The 18083-nt window shown below is 33.6% G+C and overlaps 2 protein-coding genes across 2 annotated transcripts in view; both read right to left on the bottom strand.

The window, feature by feature from the left end:
- Window positions 1–18083, bottom strand: part of LOC125838945 (ubiquitin-conjugating enzyme E2-23 kDa-like) — a 119311-nt gene that overhangs the window by 21461 nt on the left and 79767 nt on the right. The window lies entirely within an intron of this gene.
- Window positions 1653–6415, bottom strand: LOC125838926 (AT-rich interactive domain-containing protein 1-like). The gene is made up of 2 exons (XM_049517928.1): window positions 5719–6415; window positions 1653–2480 (listed from the first exon to the last, which is right to left on the bottom strand). Exons 1-2 carry the CDS (start codon window positions 6289–6291, stop codon window positions 1653–1655), a joined length of 1401 nt encoding a protein of 466 aa, XP_049373885.1. The 5' UTR covers window positions 6292–6415.

The following is an 18083-nucleotide window of genomic DNA, read 5'->3' as shown; positions in this document are numbered from 1 at the left end:
AAAAATATGTAAAAGATCTGATTAACTCCTCAAATTTTATCGGTGACACATAAATTGGACAAATGAAATAATATATATTATTTGAAAATTACTTAGAAAGTACAATAATTTACAGTAATTAACAATAGAATATTTTAAAGACAAAAAAATTTGATTGAATCTCAAAATTTTATTAGTACCACATAAATTGAGAAAGAAGAAATAACCTTTATTATTTCAAAATTGCGTAAAAGATATTACAAATCATACAACAATAATTAGCAATTTAGAATGTTAAAAGACATAATTTTTTTTAACCATAATTAACAATAATTAAAAAGTTAAACTATTTTAAATTAATATTAAAGTTTGATTAACTCTTTAATTTTGTCTTTGTCACATAAATTGAAACAAAAAATGATACATATTGAGCCCGTGCTAGCACGGGCTCCGATGTCTAGTTATATTATATATCTAAAAGTGGATAAAATTTCTATGCATATCTTCATTGAGGATAACAAAATAGGGATGAAGAATCTTCCAAATAGGATAAGTTGTGATATATTGATATTTTTGCTTGGCACAAAAAGCTCCAAATCAATAGAGTATTTAACAAACATGGAAGATAGAGTCTTCACAATTTTTTTTAAATAAAAAATAGCTTTGCTGGCATGATCTAACCAACCACCACTTTTAACAATCATTTTTTTTGTTGTTTTCTAGTGAAGGGGAATCTAGTAGTTGGCATTGTGTGACTAGAAGGTTCTTGAAGTTATGGAAACAGTCTCCTATAGTAATATAGGGTAAGATTATGTATAATAGATTCAATATGATTTAACTCTTCCACAAACTCCACACATAGGGAAGCTTAATGCACTAGGTTTCCCTTGACTTGCGTATAAAATAAATTCATTGATTTGTCAACAACAACAATATACCCAATGTATCTCACACATGGAGTTTGGAGATAGTGGTGTGTACATAACCTTACGCCTGCCTTGTGAAGGTAAAAAAATTGTTTCTGATAGATCTTCGGGTCAAATAAAGCATATCAAAATAAACAATGGAAAGGAAATACAACAATGACGCAAGTCATGCCTACAAGAATGTAGACGAGAGCAATTCATTGATTTATCAACAACAATATACCCAGTGTATCCCATTAGTGGGGTTTAGAGAGGGTGGTGTGCATGTAACCTTACTCATGCAATGTGAAGGTAGAAACATTATTTCCGATAGATCCTTTGCTCAAATAAAACATATCAAATCAAGCATAAAAAGGAAATACAACAATGAAGCAAGTCATACTGACAATAATGTAGATGAAAGCAATTCATTGATTTATCAGTTATACCAAATACAAAGACTATGGAAAAGCACAATGGTTGTAGAGATCCATTTGAGCAAATCATAATATTAGTAGCATTCTTAATCACAGTGTTTTGAACAATGACAAACTACGGAAAGTAAACTGTGTATACTGAAAAAGGTAAGAAGAAAGGACCTTCTTGTAACCAAAAAATCCACCAACTCAAAATATAAAATTTTCAGATGGTATCATGCATCTTCCCTTTAAAAATATTTGCCAATATAAATCTTGACGAGCAAAAGCACAATAAAAAACCTGCAATGTACATTTCTGAACGACATCGTGGTATATAAACACTCACTTACTATCTTGGATCCGGATGTGCTTTCCTCGGGGAACAAAAGATGGAGAATTCAGCATCTCTTCCGAAACAATTAGTTCTAGGTCCGTACTGTTGTTCATCATCATCACTGTCGATATTACTTGCAGCAGTCCGATTCTGGTGACCTCTACACCGTAAAAGGAAGACATTGAAGTGGTAGCTGACCAAAGATTCCCTGCTTTTGTTAGGAAAGAACTTGAATATTTCATTCCAAAAGCTCTTGTCTGTCGACAAAGGATTCATTTTTACTATATCCTGGAATTTTTGTTCTTCTTGTTTTGTCCAAGAACGTGCAACTTCTTCCCCCATAAAGTCAAATTTCCACCGATAAAAGGCTGATCCCAACTCAAGTGTAACCTTCCTTCGTTTCTCAGCGAGATGAAACTTGATGCATTCATAAGAAGAAGGGTATTGGCAGCCACATGTATCTTGCCTTCCTTTTCCAATAGGATCTCTTTCAATTAACATTCTTTTTTGTTCTTGTTTGTCTAGAGGCCATATTTGGGTACCCAACCATTTCGAGTCACTTTCACATTTCTCATGTCTCCATTCAGGAATATCTGCTTGAAACTGTGGCCCAACTGGTATTTGCTTCCGATGCTGGTTCCACAAAAGGCCAAGTCCTGACTCTTCCGATGAATTAGCAGGTCCATCAATTGGATCCTCATCACTTGGAGAGCTTGAGGACGACACTGCTGAAAAATGTGTCTTCTTCAATGGATTTTTAGCGAGTAGGACCCGCCTGCTGCATCTCACTCTCTCAAGAGAAGCATTATCGTCATACATAGATGGATGCATCTTCTGTTTTATCTACAAGGCAAAGAAAAATTCTGATTTAACCGAAGCTTCGATAAGAGTAAATTGCGAATTCTTTATAAAGCTTGAATATCAGCACAAATGATTCTATCTATTATATATATGAATGCAAGCTTGACAGAAAAGTTAAGGGTTCAAATGAGACGACTTTCTGAACTTCAACTCTGTTACTATGTGAAGTTTCACTTGAAAAGGTGATACAAATACTCTTGCCAAGGGGAAATGCCTTCTATGTATAGGGTCACAAAAGAAACATGAAACTCGAGATATATTGTATTCTTTCACAAGCTGGACCTGAGAAGTGCATTTGTAACAACTCCAGAGCACGTTACACAAAATCAGTATTTTTGGTAAAATTGTTTCAATAACTTACGATGAATACACTTTAAAGTTGCCCAGCAAAAGTTTAAGAGAATCAATGAGATTATAAAAGAGGCTATGCCTGCTCCAAAATGATGAAATGAGCAAACACATAATCAAGATAAACAACTTAACCACGAAATACAAGGCCTGCAAGTGCTGAACCTGGCCTACTGTATATGGTTATCAAAAATCACAATCTTTGTCTGGTCATTCCAAATAGTACTGAGTGAACTATTTGGAAATTCCGCTATCCAGATTAATTCTCCAATTTTACATGTGATTTATCAACATAATAGAATGGAAAGTTGAAAAATTAGAATAGATACAATTTTTTGGCGTTTAAGCATCTGCAGTTTGCTCTTAAATCATACCATACCAAATTATGGAACTTGCTATTGTTTCACAATTATCATCATAAATTAGAAGGAAAAATAAAAACCAAATCTGCATATATGACTATATCATGGTTCATGGCCACTGGCCACATATCTCGATATGCACTAAGAAATTAAATGGTAAGAAGGTGGAACCAAATTTTTCTCTATAACTGAGGTTCAACTGATATCTTTCAGAGAGAATGGGCAATTTATTTACAACTATAAGTAATCAAACCACATTAAGCACATTAAAAGAAGAGAATCAAGAACCAGTAAATTTATCAGGATCCATCAAATACATACTAAAATGAAGATCCATAAAACATGAATTAACTTATTCAACCATATCACAACATCAACTTCGTTAGGTGGATAACTTCATTCTTATCTCCACTAACATTTCATGGTTTCAACAAGGAGACAATTGCACAATATCTAATTTAGGTGAACACTTTTGCTTACCTTATTCTTTTCTAGTTTACACTATCATATAAAATACGACTCATTCCAAAAAGAATTCAACTTTTATCTTACCTAGTACTGTTTTAGATCACTTATTTTGCCTTAAAGGCCCTTTACAGTTTCCAACTAATACTAATAACAAGCTCCACTCCACATCTCAAAATAAAATAGGCTACATGGTGCAATTTAAGTTTTAAACTAATTAATGAAGCGTCGTGCAGAAGCTACACTGAATCTTTCTTTTTTCTTTTCTCAAACTCTAAATCAGTTACCTGACTCTTAAGAGAGAATTGTATCACATAAAATGGACTGATTGAATATACAAGTTTTGTGAATTCAAAGTTATTAAATAATTGAGAGAGTGAGTACATGTCAACCTATTCCCTAGCTCCTTGAATCACATACTCCAAATATGTCACAAGAAAATAGAATAAAACAACTTTTTTAATCTATCAACCATTAGTTTCCAGCAAATAGTAACAAGCTCCACTCTACATCTCAAAATCGGCTCCAACTTCTTCTTTTTTCATTTCAAACTTGTTGCTTATGTTACTCAAATCAACATAGATTCCGGGAATGTGGAGAAAACCAGCAAATTTGATAAGATGTTGGGTACCTACTATCTCTCACTAGCACAAATACAGAGTAACTTTGGCCGTCAACGCTTAGGCAAACAAGGAGAATCACCTAATTATTTTTTTGCATACGCTGGGATCTGAAACTAATACTTCATACCCCCACTTCATTGACCACTAGGTCACATCCTTGGGTGCTTGATTGAGCTGCTTTGTTCCAGATTGGTTATTTGGTTTGGCCGGCTTACATTTATCATTCTACTGAATTCACCACAAACAACTTGCAGTAACTAACACAATATAAATCAGCAAGGAAACTGAAAGAAGCTTGAAAATGCTTAGATTGGCTTGGCCAGCTTGAAAGGGATAAAGAAATACCAACTAGAAAAGAGATAAACCTTAAATTAGCTGAATTGCCTTAATTAAAAGAGCAAAGAGAAAACACTAGCAGTTCATCTCTAATGTAGATCAATTCTTGGATAATAACTCTCTTTATAAGCCCATCCACATTTATATCAATATTTTAAAAGGTAAAATTGGGACTCACCTTGGCAAAGAAATCTATAAACACCAAGAAACGACCATGGGAGTTAAAGTTTCATGAGACCAATACCTCATTATTTTGCCTAGATAGCAAATCAATTTTTTTTAATAACCATGGTGTTCGATCCAGCTTGCACACACCTCGACAAATTCCACAGTGGACTACTACCTCCCACCAACAACGGAACCGGGTAACTCTATCACTGATGGAAGAAATCACCTTGTGTTTTTGTCTTTGCTGGGAATCGAACCCGAGACCTCATGGTTCTCATCGTACTTCATTGACCACCACGCACCCTTGGGTGCAAATACCAAATCGATTTTTGAAAACATAAATCTTTTAAATTTAATATGATCTTTTACTGTATTTTCTACAGTTCTTTATATTTTAGTCTGTTTTTCAAATTTTAAAAGAATATGAAGACAACAAATTTGTGATGCCAACACCCTGCCCCATGATAAGTAAAACATCCCATCCTGTGGCATCGTCTTTATATCACTTGCCTATACTGCTTTCCATTGATCGGATACGGAGTTTGATTAACATTTTATCAGCGCCTAGATGATCCAGACATTGGCGACCTGCTGTAATGTTAACCTATCTTATTTTTGTCATTCACCCTTTCAGGATTATTAACATTTGATCATTTTTGGTATATAAGAAGAGCAGGATCCAAGCACTGCTCTTCTCTGTTATCTTCAATTTGGCACTTCCAACATGTTTTTTTCATGGAAAAATTAAACTCTAAAAACCATCAAAAATTAGAAAGTAGTTTAATACAGCCTTCTGATATTTGAAAGCAAATGCTACGACAATGAGAAAGAATTAACAAGTACAAATGGAGATATGTTATAATGATGCATCAACAGTTAAATATTCAAAACCCAAAAGTAAGGGGGGAAGTAAAGTACCTGCCATATCGAGCTTTGAGCACTTGTATCTGCACATTTTTTCAAAAGCATTTCATCTCGCAGCAGCAGAACCTGCTTCCAGTGTACATCATTCCCATAAAACTTCCACTTAGACCTTTCTGGCAAAGACTCAATGGCAGGATCACAAGGATCTCTCGCAACATTAGTAACCCACCTCAGCAAGTCCGTGTAAGACTCTCGTTTCCTCTTCCTATTGTTCTCATCTTCCCTAACAATACTCGACTTCATTAGCCCAATATCCACTGTGCCACAGTCATCACTTTTCGCCCCACTGACAAACTCAAAACGCTTGTCATCGTGACCAACATTGCTCGTGTCATCAACATCCTTAACAATACATTCATTGAGGTCCACACTTATCTTTCCATCAAACTTCACTGACTGTCTATTACTGAAAACAAAATCATCAGCCTCGATACCATTAAACAACCGTTCATCAGCTGCAGTATCAAACTCACTTTTCTTCAAATCAACATTCGCATATTCCTTATCTTCGTTCTTTTCATCTGAAATTTTCATTAAAATCTCCCTCAAATCCATCTCAACCTCCATATGAACCCCACCCAAAAGCCAATCACACTTTCTCCCTTCACTCTAAGCACAGTACACTCAATATGATCAATCAAAGAGGATTGCCACTACTCATTATATCCGTTGAATCATACAGTTCTTGCATTCTTTCCATCATCGAAACCCGACAAATCTCTCTTAACAATGTATCATAATACTCAATGTAGCCCAATTTTTCTATTAACAATTTCAAGTTACAATTATCTTTTACAATCTTCAAAAGATCTTCAAACCCACCCCCACCCAGAGGATTAAAGCAAGCCTTCTCTTTCGATACTTTTTTTCGGGTGTTCTCAAGATTTTCAGACCCCACCCATCAATTTTCTCCAACAATCCTGCCATTGACATGGAAATTCAAAACCTATACACAAACACAGAAAAAAAAAAACATACAAGCACACACAAAAAAGATTGTAACTTTTCACATAGTATATGAAAAGGGTTTCTCTAAAAAATAAAATTTCAAATCATTTATTTAGATGTTGTAACAATCCAAAAAGATGATATTACTAGTGGGTTTTCAAAATTTTAATCTTGTTATTGAGTTTGAAATTAATAATCCGTACATATTCAATAAATAAAATAGCTTTTACCTAGGGTTTGATTAAAATTATTGAATTCGATCAAATCATAGTCAACACTTTCCTTCCGCCCGAAGATTATTGGGGGACAACATAATATTTGGTACTAAAAGAAAAAATTTGGACCCCAAGTAATTAAAGACCTAATAGGTGAAAGGGTGTTACAATTTTTTGAACAGAAAGAGTTTTATTAATAGACTAGATATAATATGTCCGTGCTAAGCACGGGCCCGACGAATTGAAATTAATTATTTGTATTACAAAGTTGTAAGGAATGTAAATTTATATTTACAAAGATACTATAAAAGTGCCTCAGATATGGAGGAATGTCCATAGCCCTTTCCTGTTTGTTGAAAGTTTAACTAAAATAAGAAACTAATTTTTTTACAACATTTGATTGATAAGAAAAAGTAAACAAACAATATAGATTGCTGACCGGATACAACTCTAGCTTTATTTCAACCGCTGCGTCTTATTCAAACTGCACAATATGAATAAATGCAAAAAATTGATAAACAGTTCAACACACAATCACTGGAAAACATATCTAGGTCAATTCACCACTTGTATTTTCAAGAAAATAATATAATTAATCAAATAACATGCTCAAAATATATCTCAAACTAAATTTATTAAAACTTGTCTACTGAAAAAATAAAGCAGGGATAAAGACAACATTGTTAGTTCAGTACATAGCCACTTGAAACTTTGTTTCGAATCATCAATAAATAATACGTATCATCAAAAATGATTTACTATTCAAATTGATGGGTTTGAAACGTATAGTAACTTTTAAGGAACCGTTATATAGGCATGAAGCTACCTGTTCACAAAATTTCAGTACCATGACAATTTGCAATATTTTTCGTAGTCTTCATGGGTGAATCTCAGATCAGGTGTATTGTGCACTTTCAATTCAATTTCAGTATTATCCTTAAAATCTGAAAGGATCTAAGTACTTGCTCCTTAGGTTCATAAGATCAATAGTAGTGACAACATTCAAGTATATTAATGTAATCCAAGGTGAATGTCTAAAAATAAAAGAAAATAACAAGAAGAGAAAATTTTGATACACATCTTACATCTTAGCTTCTAATGTAGAAACATTATAACAAAAAAAATTGAATTGGTGAGCAGATGAAGATTCAGATAGCGACAAGATGATCATAATCAAAGTAGAAAATATAATGTGAATAGATTATGGAAATGTCACCTTGGTATTGTTATTGTTAAAGAATTTAACAACAGGATAGTCGTTAGGGTCCTCTTTAAATATATATAACTACAATAAAAATAATTGTTCCTTTAACTAATTTTGTCAAGGTATCCACAACAAAATCCTGAAAGCATGTAAGATTATTGATTAAAACTTTACCTGATACCTCAAAAAAGTAATAGAAGAACCATACAAATATCTAATACCAGAAAATCTACACAAAGTTCATCAAAAAGCTTGAATAACTAAATAACAGGGCAAGAAGGTGATGAATTTGGCCACGAGGAAGGAGTTGTGAAGTTCTCAAATTTAAAGTTGTGCAATAAGAGGAAGAACATTCAAATGATGCGTAGGTAAAATGTCTCAAGAAAAAAATAAATAAAAAAACAAAAATCTAAAAGAAAAACCTCAGAATACAATAAGCATGAAAGTTTAGACACTGCAAACTATAGATTAGCTTGACCAATCACAATATGGCACTTTAGATTAAATCTATTTTATTGAAACCATAAGAATAGATATTAAGCCTACTTTTATTCAATGCATTTTTATTTTCTAAAATCTCTGTGTTCTTGACGATTTATATTTATAGAAAAGAAAAATATCAACTTAATTGATGTCATATAGCTGACCTCTGAAAAAACCCTCATTATTTATCGCAATAACATGTAGTAGTGTAACATAAAGCAATACTGGCGGATCAATTAAAATAAGGACTCTAGATTAGCCAAGTCCCATAAAGGAGGTACATCCAATCGAGTTAAAGAGTATGCATCATTGCAGTATGCTGCTAATCCATTAGGAAATGCTGATACTTTAGGCAGCTTTTTCAATAATTTTTCACTGATAAGTTTCCTTCCTAATTTTGTAATATCAAAATGCAAGATATGTATTTCAGTAAGTTTAGCTACAGTACCAGAAATGAAGATGAATAATAATCATAAAATTTATTCAATAGAGATAAACCTACTCTGAGTTACCATTGATCTCTATCGTGCAACCTTAAATTGCATGAAAATTCTCTTTAAAAAAAACAAACACAACTATAAAATCTAAGCAAAAGAACAAAATAAAAAAAAAATTGAATTAAAAAAATGACAATATATGTTTAAATGTTAACCTTGTTCTTTGCTAGGGTTCAAAACATTGTTCGGTCGATTCTTAGAACTATCAGACATGGAGAAACAAATTATCATTTGACATAAAAAGTATATTTAGTAATAGTAAATTCATTCAATAACAACTTTCAAGCAGCGATCTACTCCATTTACCATTCTAATTATAAAATTCAGGGCCATAGCGTTAAAGGGTATACATTTAAAAAAATCAAAAGTTCAGTAACATTAACTCCTTGAGTTTCTACCACTACCTACCTGTACATGACATATATAAGCTTAGCTTTTAAACTTGGCTACATATTCAAAAATAAGTAGGAATACTATCAGTTACTTGTTTGACTTAAATAAAAAATATGTGTTCAACTAAACTCATAAAGAGTAATGGAGAAGGATTTCTTACTAAGTTACTTTGGAATGCATCGTCGAGAGGCTTATACCAACTGTATTTGTAGTATGGCTGATTGCAGTTCTTCGAACTATACTCAACTGATCACTTTGTAGGAGAAGCATCTGAAAAATTGTTATGCATTTATAGATATTGTTGCTCGTAGATAAGGGTATTACCATATCGCCTGAAGAATGGTGCTTCCCTATTGAAAAATTTCAGGAAAAAAAAGCAATATATCTGAGAATTTTTCAGATATTAGGTGACATTCTATAAGTTCTTCAGCAATGATGCTTGACAACTAAATGTACTCGAGATTTTCTTAGCGATTTTGTTCTGCTTGTTCGAGCCTAATATCAAGAAAAATGAATCATGAAAACTACAAATTTTTACACATGTAAAAAATAAATAAGACCAACTAACAATATGATTAAAACGTGGCAGTGAAATGTGTTAAATGAAAAAAAGAAGCAAAAACTTAGTCTAGATCGTTAATTCAGAGTCTTATAATATTTGTTTTTCTTGCTGGTACAAAACAAGCAGTGACTTTATCAAAACTTGCATACATAACATATGAAAGTCAATAAGCAATTTTTAGTTATATATATATATATAACTTCCGTCATTCATTCCTGATCTAAGTTGCGGACTTTTCACTTTCGATGCTGCACTCGTGTCGAATTCTTCAAAAATGCACTACTTTTAGCGAATCCGACACGCACCTCTTGACCTCTTGACATTTTTAAAGAGTCCGAGCAACGTAGTCTTGGATTATGAGACATGACAAGCATAAATACCCATGGATCTTAAAATCATTTATCACCTCTATACAACCATAGGAAAGTAAAAGAGAGAAATAAAAAGTTAGGATAAGAAATTGTACCAATATCGTAATGCATGAACTATGAATGTTCAACATAGGCAAACTAATCACCTTTGCATTCTTAGAAAATCACTATCAAACTGTTATCAAGTGTATTTATCTGACCCTCAAATTTATTCATATAGTTAAATAAGTGTATCTTAGAAAGTAAATTAGTATCAACTACGTCGAGAAGTTGTCTGTCGGTAGTCATTTCGAGACTCTAATGTTTGAACCTCTAAAAATGAAATTGGAAGCTGAAATTGGAACATTATCCTAATAGCATGATCTTGTGGATTCTCTAGTCAAATATTTTTAATGACCGAGAAACTACTGAGATAATGGATTTATCACAATGTTGTTATTCACTTAAATACAAAATTTGATATAACACCCAAACTTCAAACGTGCGATGTACACCTAACACATTTTCGCGTTCCACATAGCACAACATTTACTGTTGAACCAAACCCCTAGAACATGGGATTCTTTTGACATTCACCAGTCATTTTTTAAAAAAATAAACTGATTGTTGTTTCATCATAGGTACTCTTTTTATAGATCAACTAATTTAGTGAAGAACAAACAATCCCTTGGTCCCAAATAACAAGGCAACTTTTACCCTCATAGATTAAGAAAAATACTGCAAATATTAGATAGTAATTTATTCGATTAGGTCATATGGTAAGACTTTCTCCTACATGCCAATTGTGTTTGAAAACATAAGGTACAATAGATGACATTCTTATTCCATACAACTTAAGCTATCCATCTATAATTGTGGCGGACAATTATTCTTTAGGAAAAAAACTATGCCACATCTTATAACTATGTTTTTCTATTCAATACTTTAGTGCTTACTTCCTTTAATCTTATTCTTATTGCTTTCCAAGAGTCAAAACAATGGATAATAGAATAATTGGAAATAGCTTATGACATATTTCTCAAATATGACTTCATCTCTGACATATTTAAACAATTGTTTAAAGCCTAAATAACCTAAATTGTAAATACTAAATACACCTCTGTGAACTTCTAAAATATATTTTAGTCATAGCCACTGGCCCTGTTGGTCCTATACATATGATTTTTCATTAATGAAATTGCAATATCTAAATAGAGGTGGGGCTGGAGTCACCCTCTAAAACCTAGTGATAAATGCGATAGCTTCTGTGGAAGTTCATATGAGCAACTCAAATCCAAAAGTAGAATAAAACTTCCTATCCTCAAAGTTTCGCAAGCATATAATTCTAAGTCACCATCATCTTTTCATCAAAAAAAAAATTATTTCATCAAAAGTCACCATCTAAATGAAAATTTGAATATATAACATATAAATATCATAAGAAGAACAAAGAAAAAATCCAAAAAGGAACAATGAAAAAAAAAGTAACTTGCTACTGCTTTCCGGAAAATATGATAGTATATACCTAGATTTAATCATATACACTTTCAGGTTCACAATCATAAAGATTACAAGCTCTAAGTGTTTGTTGAAACATCAGCACCTACAAAGAGATCAAAAAGCAACTGTTAAGAAAGCTGAAAATAGTAAAAGAACTGTATCGAATGCATACGCTTCTCTGCAAAAATATTATTGAAAGTGAATAGAAAGAATTGAAGGCTATTCTTTTTTTTTTCTTTTTTCTCAAAATCGGGGTAGGAAAAATGGGGATTAAATTACAATGTGGGTGGAGAATTGAACCTTGGATGGGAGCTACTGAGATTCCCCAAACTGAAGGCTATTCTGTTTTAGCAACAACCAATGTTTCTAATTTGAAAAAGAGAGGAAGTTTTTAGGTCATCTTCCTCAAATCTCGAACTGTATAGTTAATTTAGCTCGTAACCCAAGCTTTAGGAGAAGTCGGGAAGAAGAGATATGATGAAGAGATGCAAGGAAGTTTTTTCATTGTTCTTTTTTGGCTCTTAGATCTCTCTCCTAAGCAAATAGCAATTGTTAATCATAATCTGGAAGTATTGGAGAGAGATCTGGAACGATCTGGAAGGGAAAGGAAAAGGAACTTACTTTGTTAAAATATCAATCATGCATAGTTACCATTTTACCCTTGCATAATAACATAATTGCTAATTTGCCATTGGTCGTCCGGTCGTCTTCACATTTCTATATAATAGAAATAATGAAATTGGGAAAAGAGAAAAAGATTTACCAGTAAAAATACCTTATTGGAAGGACAAGGTATAAGTTGTCAATTCTTGACCTTCTTTTAGGTTTTCTAAACCCTTTTTATTATTCAATAGAAAAAAATTTGTTGTTTTGATTTATGAGAGAAAAAAAGGGTTGTGGGAGATCTAAGATTTGCAATAAAAAGGAAGTAGTGGAATGAGCTGTATGGAGACCAAAAAAATAAAAGTATTTGTTTAATTTATAGTTGGAATTATGGGCTAACTATAGTTTAAAAATGGAAAGTTGGGTTAAGGAGATTTGGACTATGGTTGGGTGAAAGGGTAATTTGGTCAATTTTAAGATTAATATATTTGAATCTCTTGAATTATAAATATCAAATATAAGTAAAACGATCACAAAATATTAGAGAATTTTTTTTGTTTAAATTCTTTTTATAAAAACTTTTTTGTTAGATGAAACATGCTTTAAAAATTAATAGTGGATATGATTTTAAGGTGGTGGTTATTGTGTTGATGATTTTAACGTGGTCATTGGTGGTTGGTGTGGTGGTTATGCGATAATGTCTGTCATGTAGCCTGTAGGGATGACAATGGGGCGGTGCGGGGTGGGGCAGGGTGAGTTTAGCTTAATTCGCAAAAAAATTAATCCGCCTTGCCCCGCATAACAATTTTTTTCATTTTCAATCTGCCCCACATGAATCCACCCCGCATAATTTTTTAAATATTTTCTTTTTCTAGTTAAGTTTGATACTAAAAAAAAAATTCATAAAAATAAATTCATTTTTTGTTAAGTTTTATTAATTTAATAGAAAATGACTTAAAAATTTATTTTTTAGAGGTCAATTGAAAACATGTAACAAAATGATTTTTTTTAATTGAATCATTTTCATTTACTATCTTGAATATTTTAGTATCTTTACACAGATTATCTTAAAAAATAATGTTTTATCACTCTTATAACATGTAAAAAGTTAAAAGTTAAGTTTGAACTCATATAAAATCACATATACCCGTAACCCGCTCACCCCACATTAGTTTTAAAAAAATTCACTTCAATCCGCCCCACATCCCCTCCCCCTCCCGCATAACCTTAAACTTGTCCCGCCCTGCATAGCCTTAAACCCACCCTGTGCCGCCCCATTGTCATCCCTACCGTCATAGTTGAGCATTGGTGTCGGACGAAAGAGGTGGTTGATGATCATGAATGTTGGTCAAGTAGTTGTTGGTGTAGGTGATTTTATGGTGAATTTAGCACTAGTGATGGTTGTACAACAAATATGGTCTATATATATATATATATATAAAGGGATGATGGGTAGTGTAGGTAGTTAATGGTTGTGGTTGACAAGATAGATGCATGGTGGAGGGTAGTAATGGTGAACCTAATATAGTTAGATAAATGTGTTGGAAATTGTTGGTGAAGACGATGGGTACTATCGATTTCTCACAACTTGAATTTTATTATATCAAAGTAAGGACCCGCTTCGGTCTTACAATCTTGATCACACTTGTTGCTTGCTTCAACAACACTCTTTACTTGAGCACACACTTGTTTGCTCTCTTGCTTTCTTTCTTGGTTTTGTCTTGCTTTGTTGCTTACAACTCAAATGGACCACCTTTATTTATAGGAGGTGATGGAAGAATCTAGAGAGATACATACTACTCTATTCTAGAATATTCCTAGCTATCTTTTTCTAGAATTACCTTTTCTAGAATATTTCTAGACTATTCTCTCTAGAATACTCATTTTAGAGATCTTCCTTCAATTCTCAACAACTCCGGAATATTCTAGATATTTCTTGATTTATCTTAAGTAAATAATTAAGTTGGTGATGAATTCTTAACACTCCCCCTCAACACCAACTTAATTTTTTCTTTGAGTCTGTTGTGAGAGATTCCTGAAACTTGCAAACATCGTGACGTCCATGCCCTTTGAGGATCTCCACCTTCGTCGGATTATTCCGATTCCTACTCTTTAAAGCTTCTTCAAAGGTAGTAGCCTCTTTGATGTTAACCACCTCGGTTAATGCTGCATCTATGTACTTGGTGTTTGGACGCTTCAATCGTGTAGACCTCCTCAGTTGCGATTGTGACTCTTCTTTGACTTCTTCTTGCAACTCATCTGGTGTTTCACAAGCTCCAGTTTGCCATAAGCTTTTCTTTTCCTTTTGTGGAGGTACCTCCTGGTTAGATTTGATCTTGTTCCCTTATTCTATTTCGTTGAGCTTATCTTGCAGCTTTTACTCAAGAGCTATTGAGTCTGGCAAGGAGACTTCTTTGGACCACCAAGATGACGCTTCGTCAAATACCACATTTCTTGACACATATGTTCAATTTGTGGTAGGGTCACAACATTTTCATCCTTTTCTTTGTTCGTCGTATCCAACAAAGATGCAACAAACAACTTTCTTATCAAACTTGTTGCGGAGATGATCTGGCACGAACACATAGCACACACAATCAAAAACTCGAAAGTAGATTACGGTAGGAATCATCTTTTTAAGTTTCTCAAATGGTGAGATGAATCTCAATCTTGCCTACGGCAGCCTGTTGGTGATGTGGACAACAATCTTCATACATTCTGCCCAAAACCTTGATGTTACATTCATACTATGTAGCATACTTCTGCATATCTCTGCCAAATGTCTATTTTTTCTTTCAACCACTCCATTTTGTTATGGCGTATTTGGGCAAGTTAACTGTCGTCTTATCATCTTCTCTTTAAGATAATCATTGAACTCTCGTGACATGTATTCTCCCTTATTGTTCATACGGAGACATTTGATTTTTCTTCTAATATCATTCTCCAAAGTATATTGGAACTCCTTAAACTTCTCAAATACTTCAGATTTCTCTTTTATGAAGTAAATCCATACGTACCTTGAGAAGTCATCAATGAATGTTACCAACGTAACGGTAACCGCTGATGGAGGATGCTTCACTGGTCCAAACACGTCTGAGTGTACTAGCTCCAATGGCTCCTTCGCTTGATACTTTGATTCTCCATAGGGAAGTTGATGTGCTATCCCATATCGACATCCAACACATATAATGTCTCATCTAGTCTCAAGCTTGGAAAGACCTTTTAATTTTGACTGTTGCATGCCCAAGACGTGCGTGCCATAGATCAGTTGTTTCATTACTTCGAGTTTTCTCAACATAAGTTGTCTCAGCTGACATGACGTAGATTGATTATAATCTTCTCCCTTCCATGATTGGTGCGCTTGTAACTTTTAAGTTTCGATATACTTTTATGTCATTTGGCCTAAACAAGACATAGTTACCAGAATATGTTAGTTATGATACAGATAATAAGTTCTTCTTCATACATGGAATATGGTAGACATTTTGAAGTTCCACTTGTCTTGAGCTGTGATGAGGCACGAACACCGTCTTGCCAATATGAGTATTGACATTTTTGAATTATTTGCAGTCACCACTACTCGACCTCCTTTGTGTTCACTCATGTTAATGAGCTTTTTCTCATCACCAGTCATGTGATTGAAACATCCTGAATCAACATCCAATTATGTTCATAATCAACCAATTTCTCACTCACAATTGCAAGTGCTATCTTCTCTTTTTTGTTAGAGTGACAGGTGACAGGCTCCTTTTGTTGATTAGTTTCTTCAACTGCATAAGAGGTCTTAAAATCTCAAACTTCTTTTTTATCTTTCTAGTTTTGGGAAGAAGTAGCTACATTACCTTGAGCTTTCTTGTACCAGCAATTTGTGGCGTAGTGTCCTTTGTTTCCACAATTGTAGCACTTCTCCATCTACCGGTTGTTAAAGCCTTTCGCATGCTTGTTTTGTCGTTGACTTCTTTGATGTTGATTCTTTTGGTCTCCCCCTGGCCGTGAGCTTTTCTCCACTTCTCATTTTTTATAATCTTGTCTTTTGGTGAAGAGCGCCTTATCTTCATCTTTTATAGTGAGACTTGATAATGGCTTCTCCAAATCTTCTTCATTTGCCAACAAATTTTCCAACTCAGATAAAGTTGGTTCTGTGGCCCATCCCTGTGTGGCTGTAATTATGCCTTTGTACTCCGGTCTTAGACCATGAGCAATAATTCTCCTCATTCTTGTCTCCGTGATAGCATTCTCAGGATCTAATTTTGATATTTCATCACATAAAGATTTACCTTTGAGAAGTATTGACTGATTGTTATATTTCGTTGAGAGATCGACAAAAGCTCATTTTCAAGCCTTTGTAATCTTGCATCATTCTTCTTTGTAAAAATCGTTGCCAAGGAGTCCCAAGCTTCTTTGGGTGTCTTGGCATTCTTAATCCGTTGTAGAAACTCATCCTCGATGATCACAGTGAGAGCATACATGGTCTTTCCAGCTTTGACCTTCCACCTTTTTGCTTCTTCACATCTATTGGTGGTGTGGTGTCTGATCCACCGATGATATCCCATAATTCTTGGCCGAGAAATTAATATTGTATTCTCGTGCTCCATGATCCGTAGTTGCTTGCGTTGAGCTTCTCAACGCTATTAAGAGTGCTTGCAAAAGTCATTGATAATTGCCTCGTGACTTGTAGCCTCCGATAATAGCTTGTAAGATCTTCTTTGAGTTACTACCTCGCTTTTATCCACCAAACTCTGATACCACTTGTTGGAAATTTTTGGTGGAGACAATAGGCACTATCGATTTCTCACAACTTGAATTTTACTATATCAAAGTAAGGACCTGCTTCGGTCTTACAATCTTGATTACACTTGTTGCTTGTTTCAACAACACTCTTTACTTGAGCACACACTTGTTTGCTCTCTTGCTTTCTTTCTTACTTGATTTCTTTCTTGGTTGTTTCGTGCTTGATTGCTTACAATTCAAATGGACCACCTCTATTTATAGGAGGTGATGGAAGAATCTAGAGAGATACATACTACTCTATTCTAGAATATTCCTAACTATCTTTTTCTAAAATTACCTTTTCTAGAATATTTCTAGACTATTCTCTCTAGAATATTCATTCTAGAGATCTTCCTTCAATTCTCAACAACTCCGAAATATTCTAGATTTTTTCTTGATTTATCTTAAGTAAATAATTAAGTTGGTGATGAATTCTTAACAAAATGTCACCTAGCCCGGCAAGGGGTGACAATGGAAGATTTGTATGAATACCTGCTAAACACATACAATATTAACTTATGGTAATGTAGTAAACTCATAAGTAGCAGAACAAATGACACAATTTAGAGCACAATCTATATAATGTACATTTTATACATCAGATTGTGTCATTTGTTCTGCTACTTATGAATTTACAACATTACCATGAGTTAATATTGTATGTGTTTACTGGCATAGTTGTCCCCTGAAAATAGGACGTCGGTACATATAAAATATGTATTGATATATAAAGTAAACAAAATAACACGTAGACATATAGAAACTCTCAAATGAATTAAATATAAAAAATGAGCTAACATGAGCATATAAACATCTTTACATAAACATCATGAG

This window comes from Solanum verrucosum, unplaced genomic scaffold, assembly GCF_900185275.1.
Source record: "Solanum verrucosum unplaced genomic scaffold, falcon-dt-bn FXZP01000163.1, whole genome shotgun sequence".
In the NCBI taxonomy this organism is placed as follows: Eukaryota; Viridiplantae; Streptophyta; class Magnoliopsida; order Solanales; family Solanaceae; genus Solanum; species Solanum verrucosum.
The sequence above is the reverse complement of the archived record's forward strand: the minus strand, read 5'-3'. Positions and strand labels throughout refer to the sequence as shown.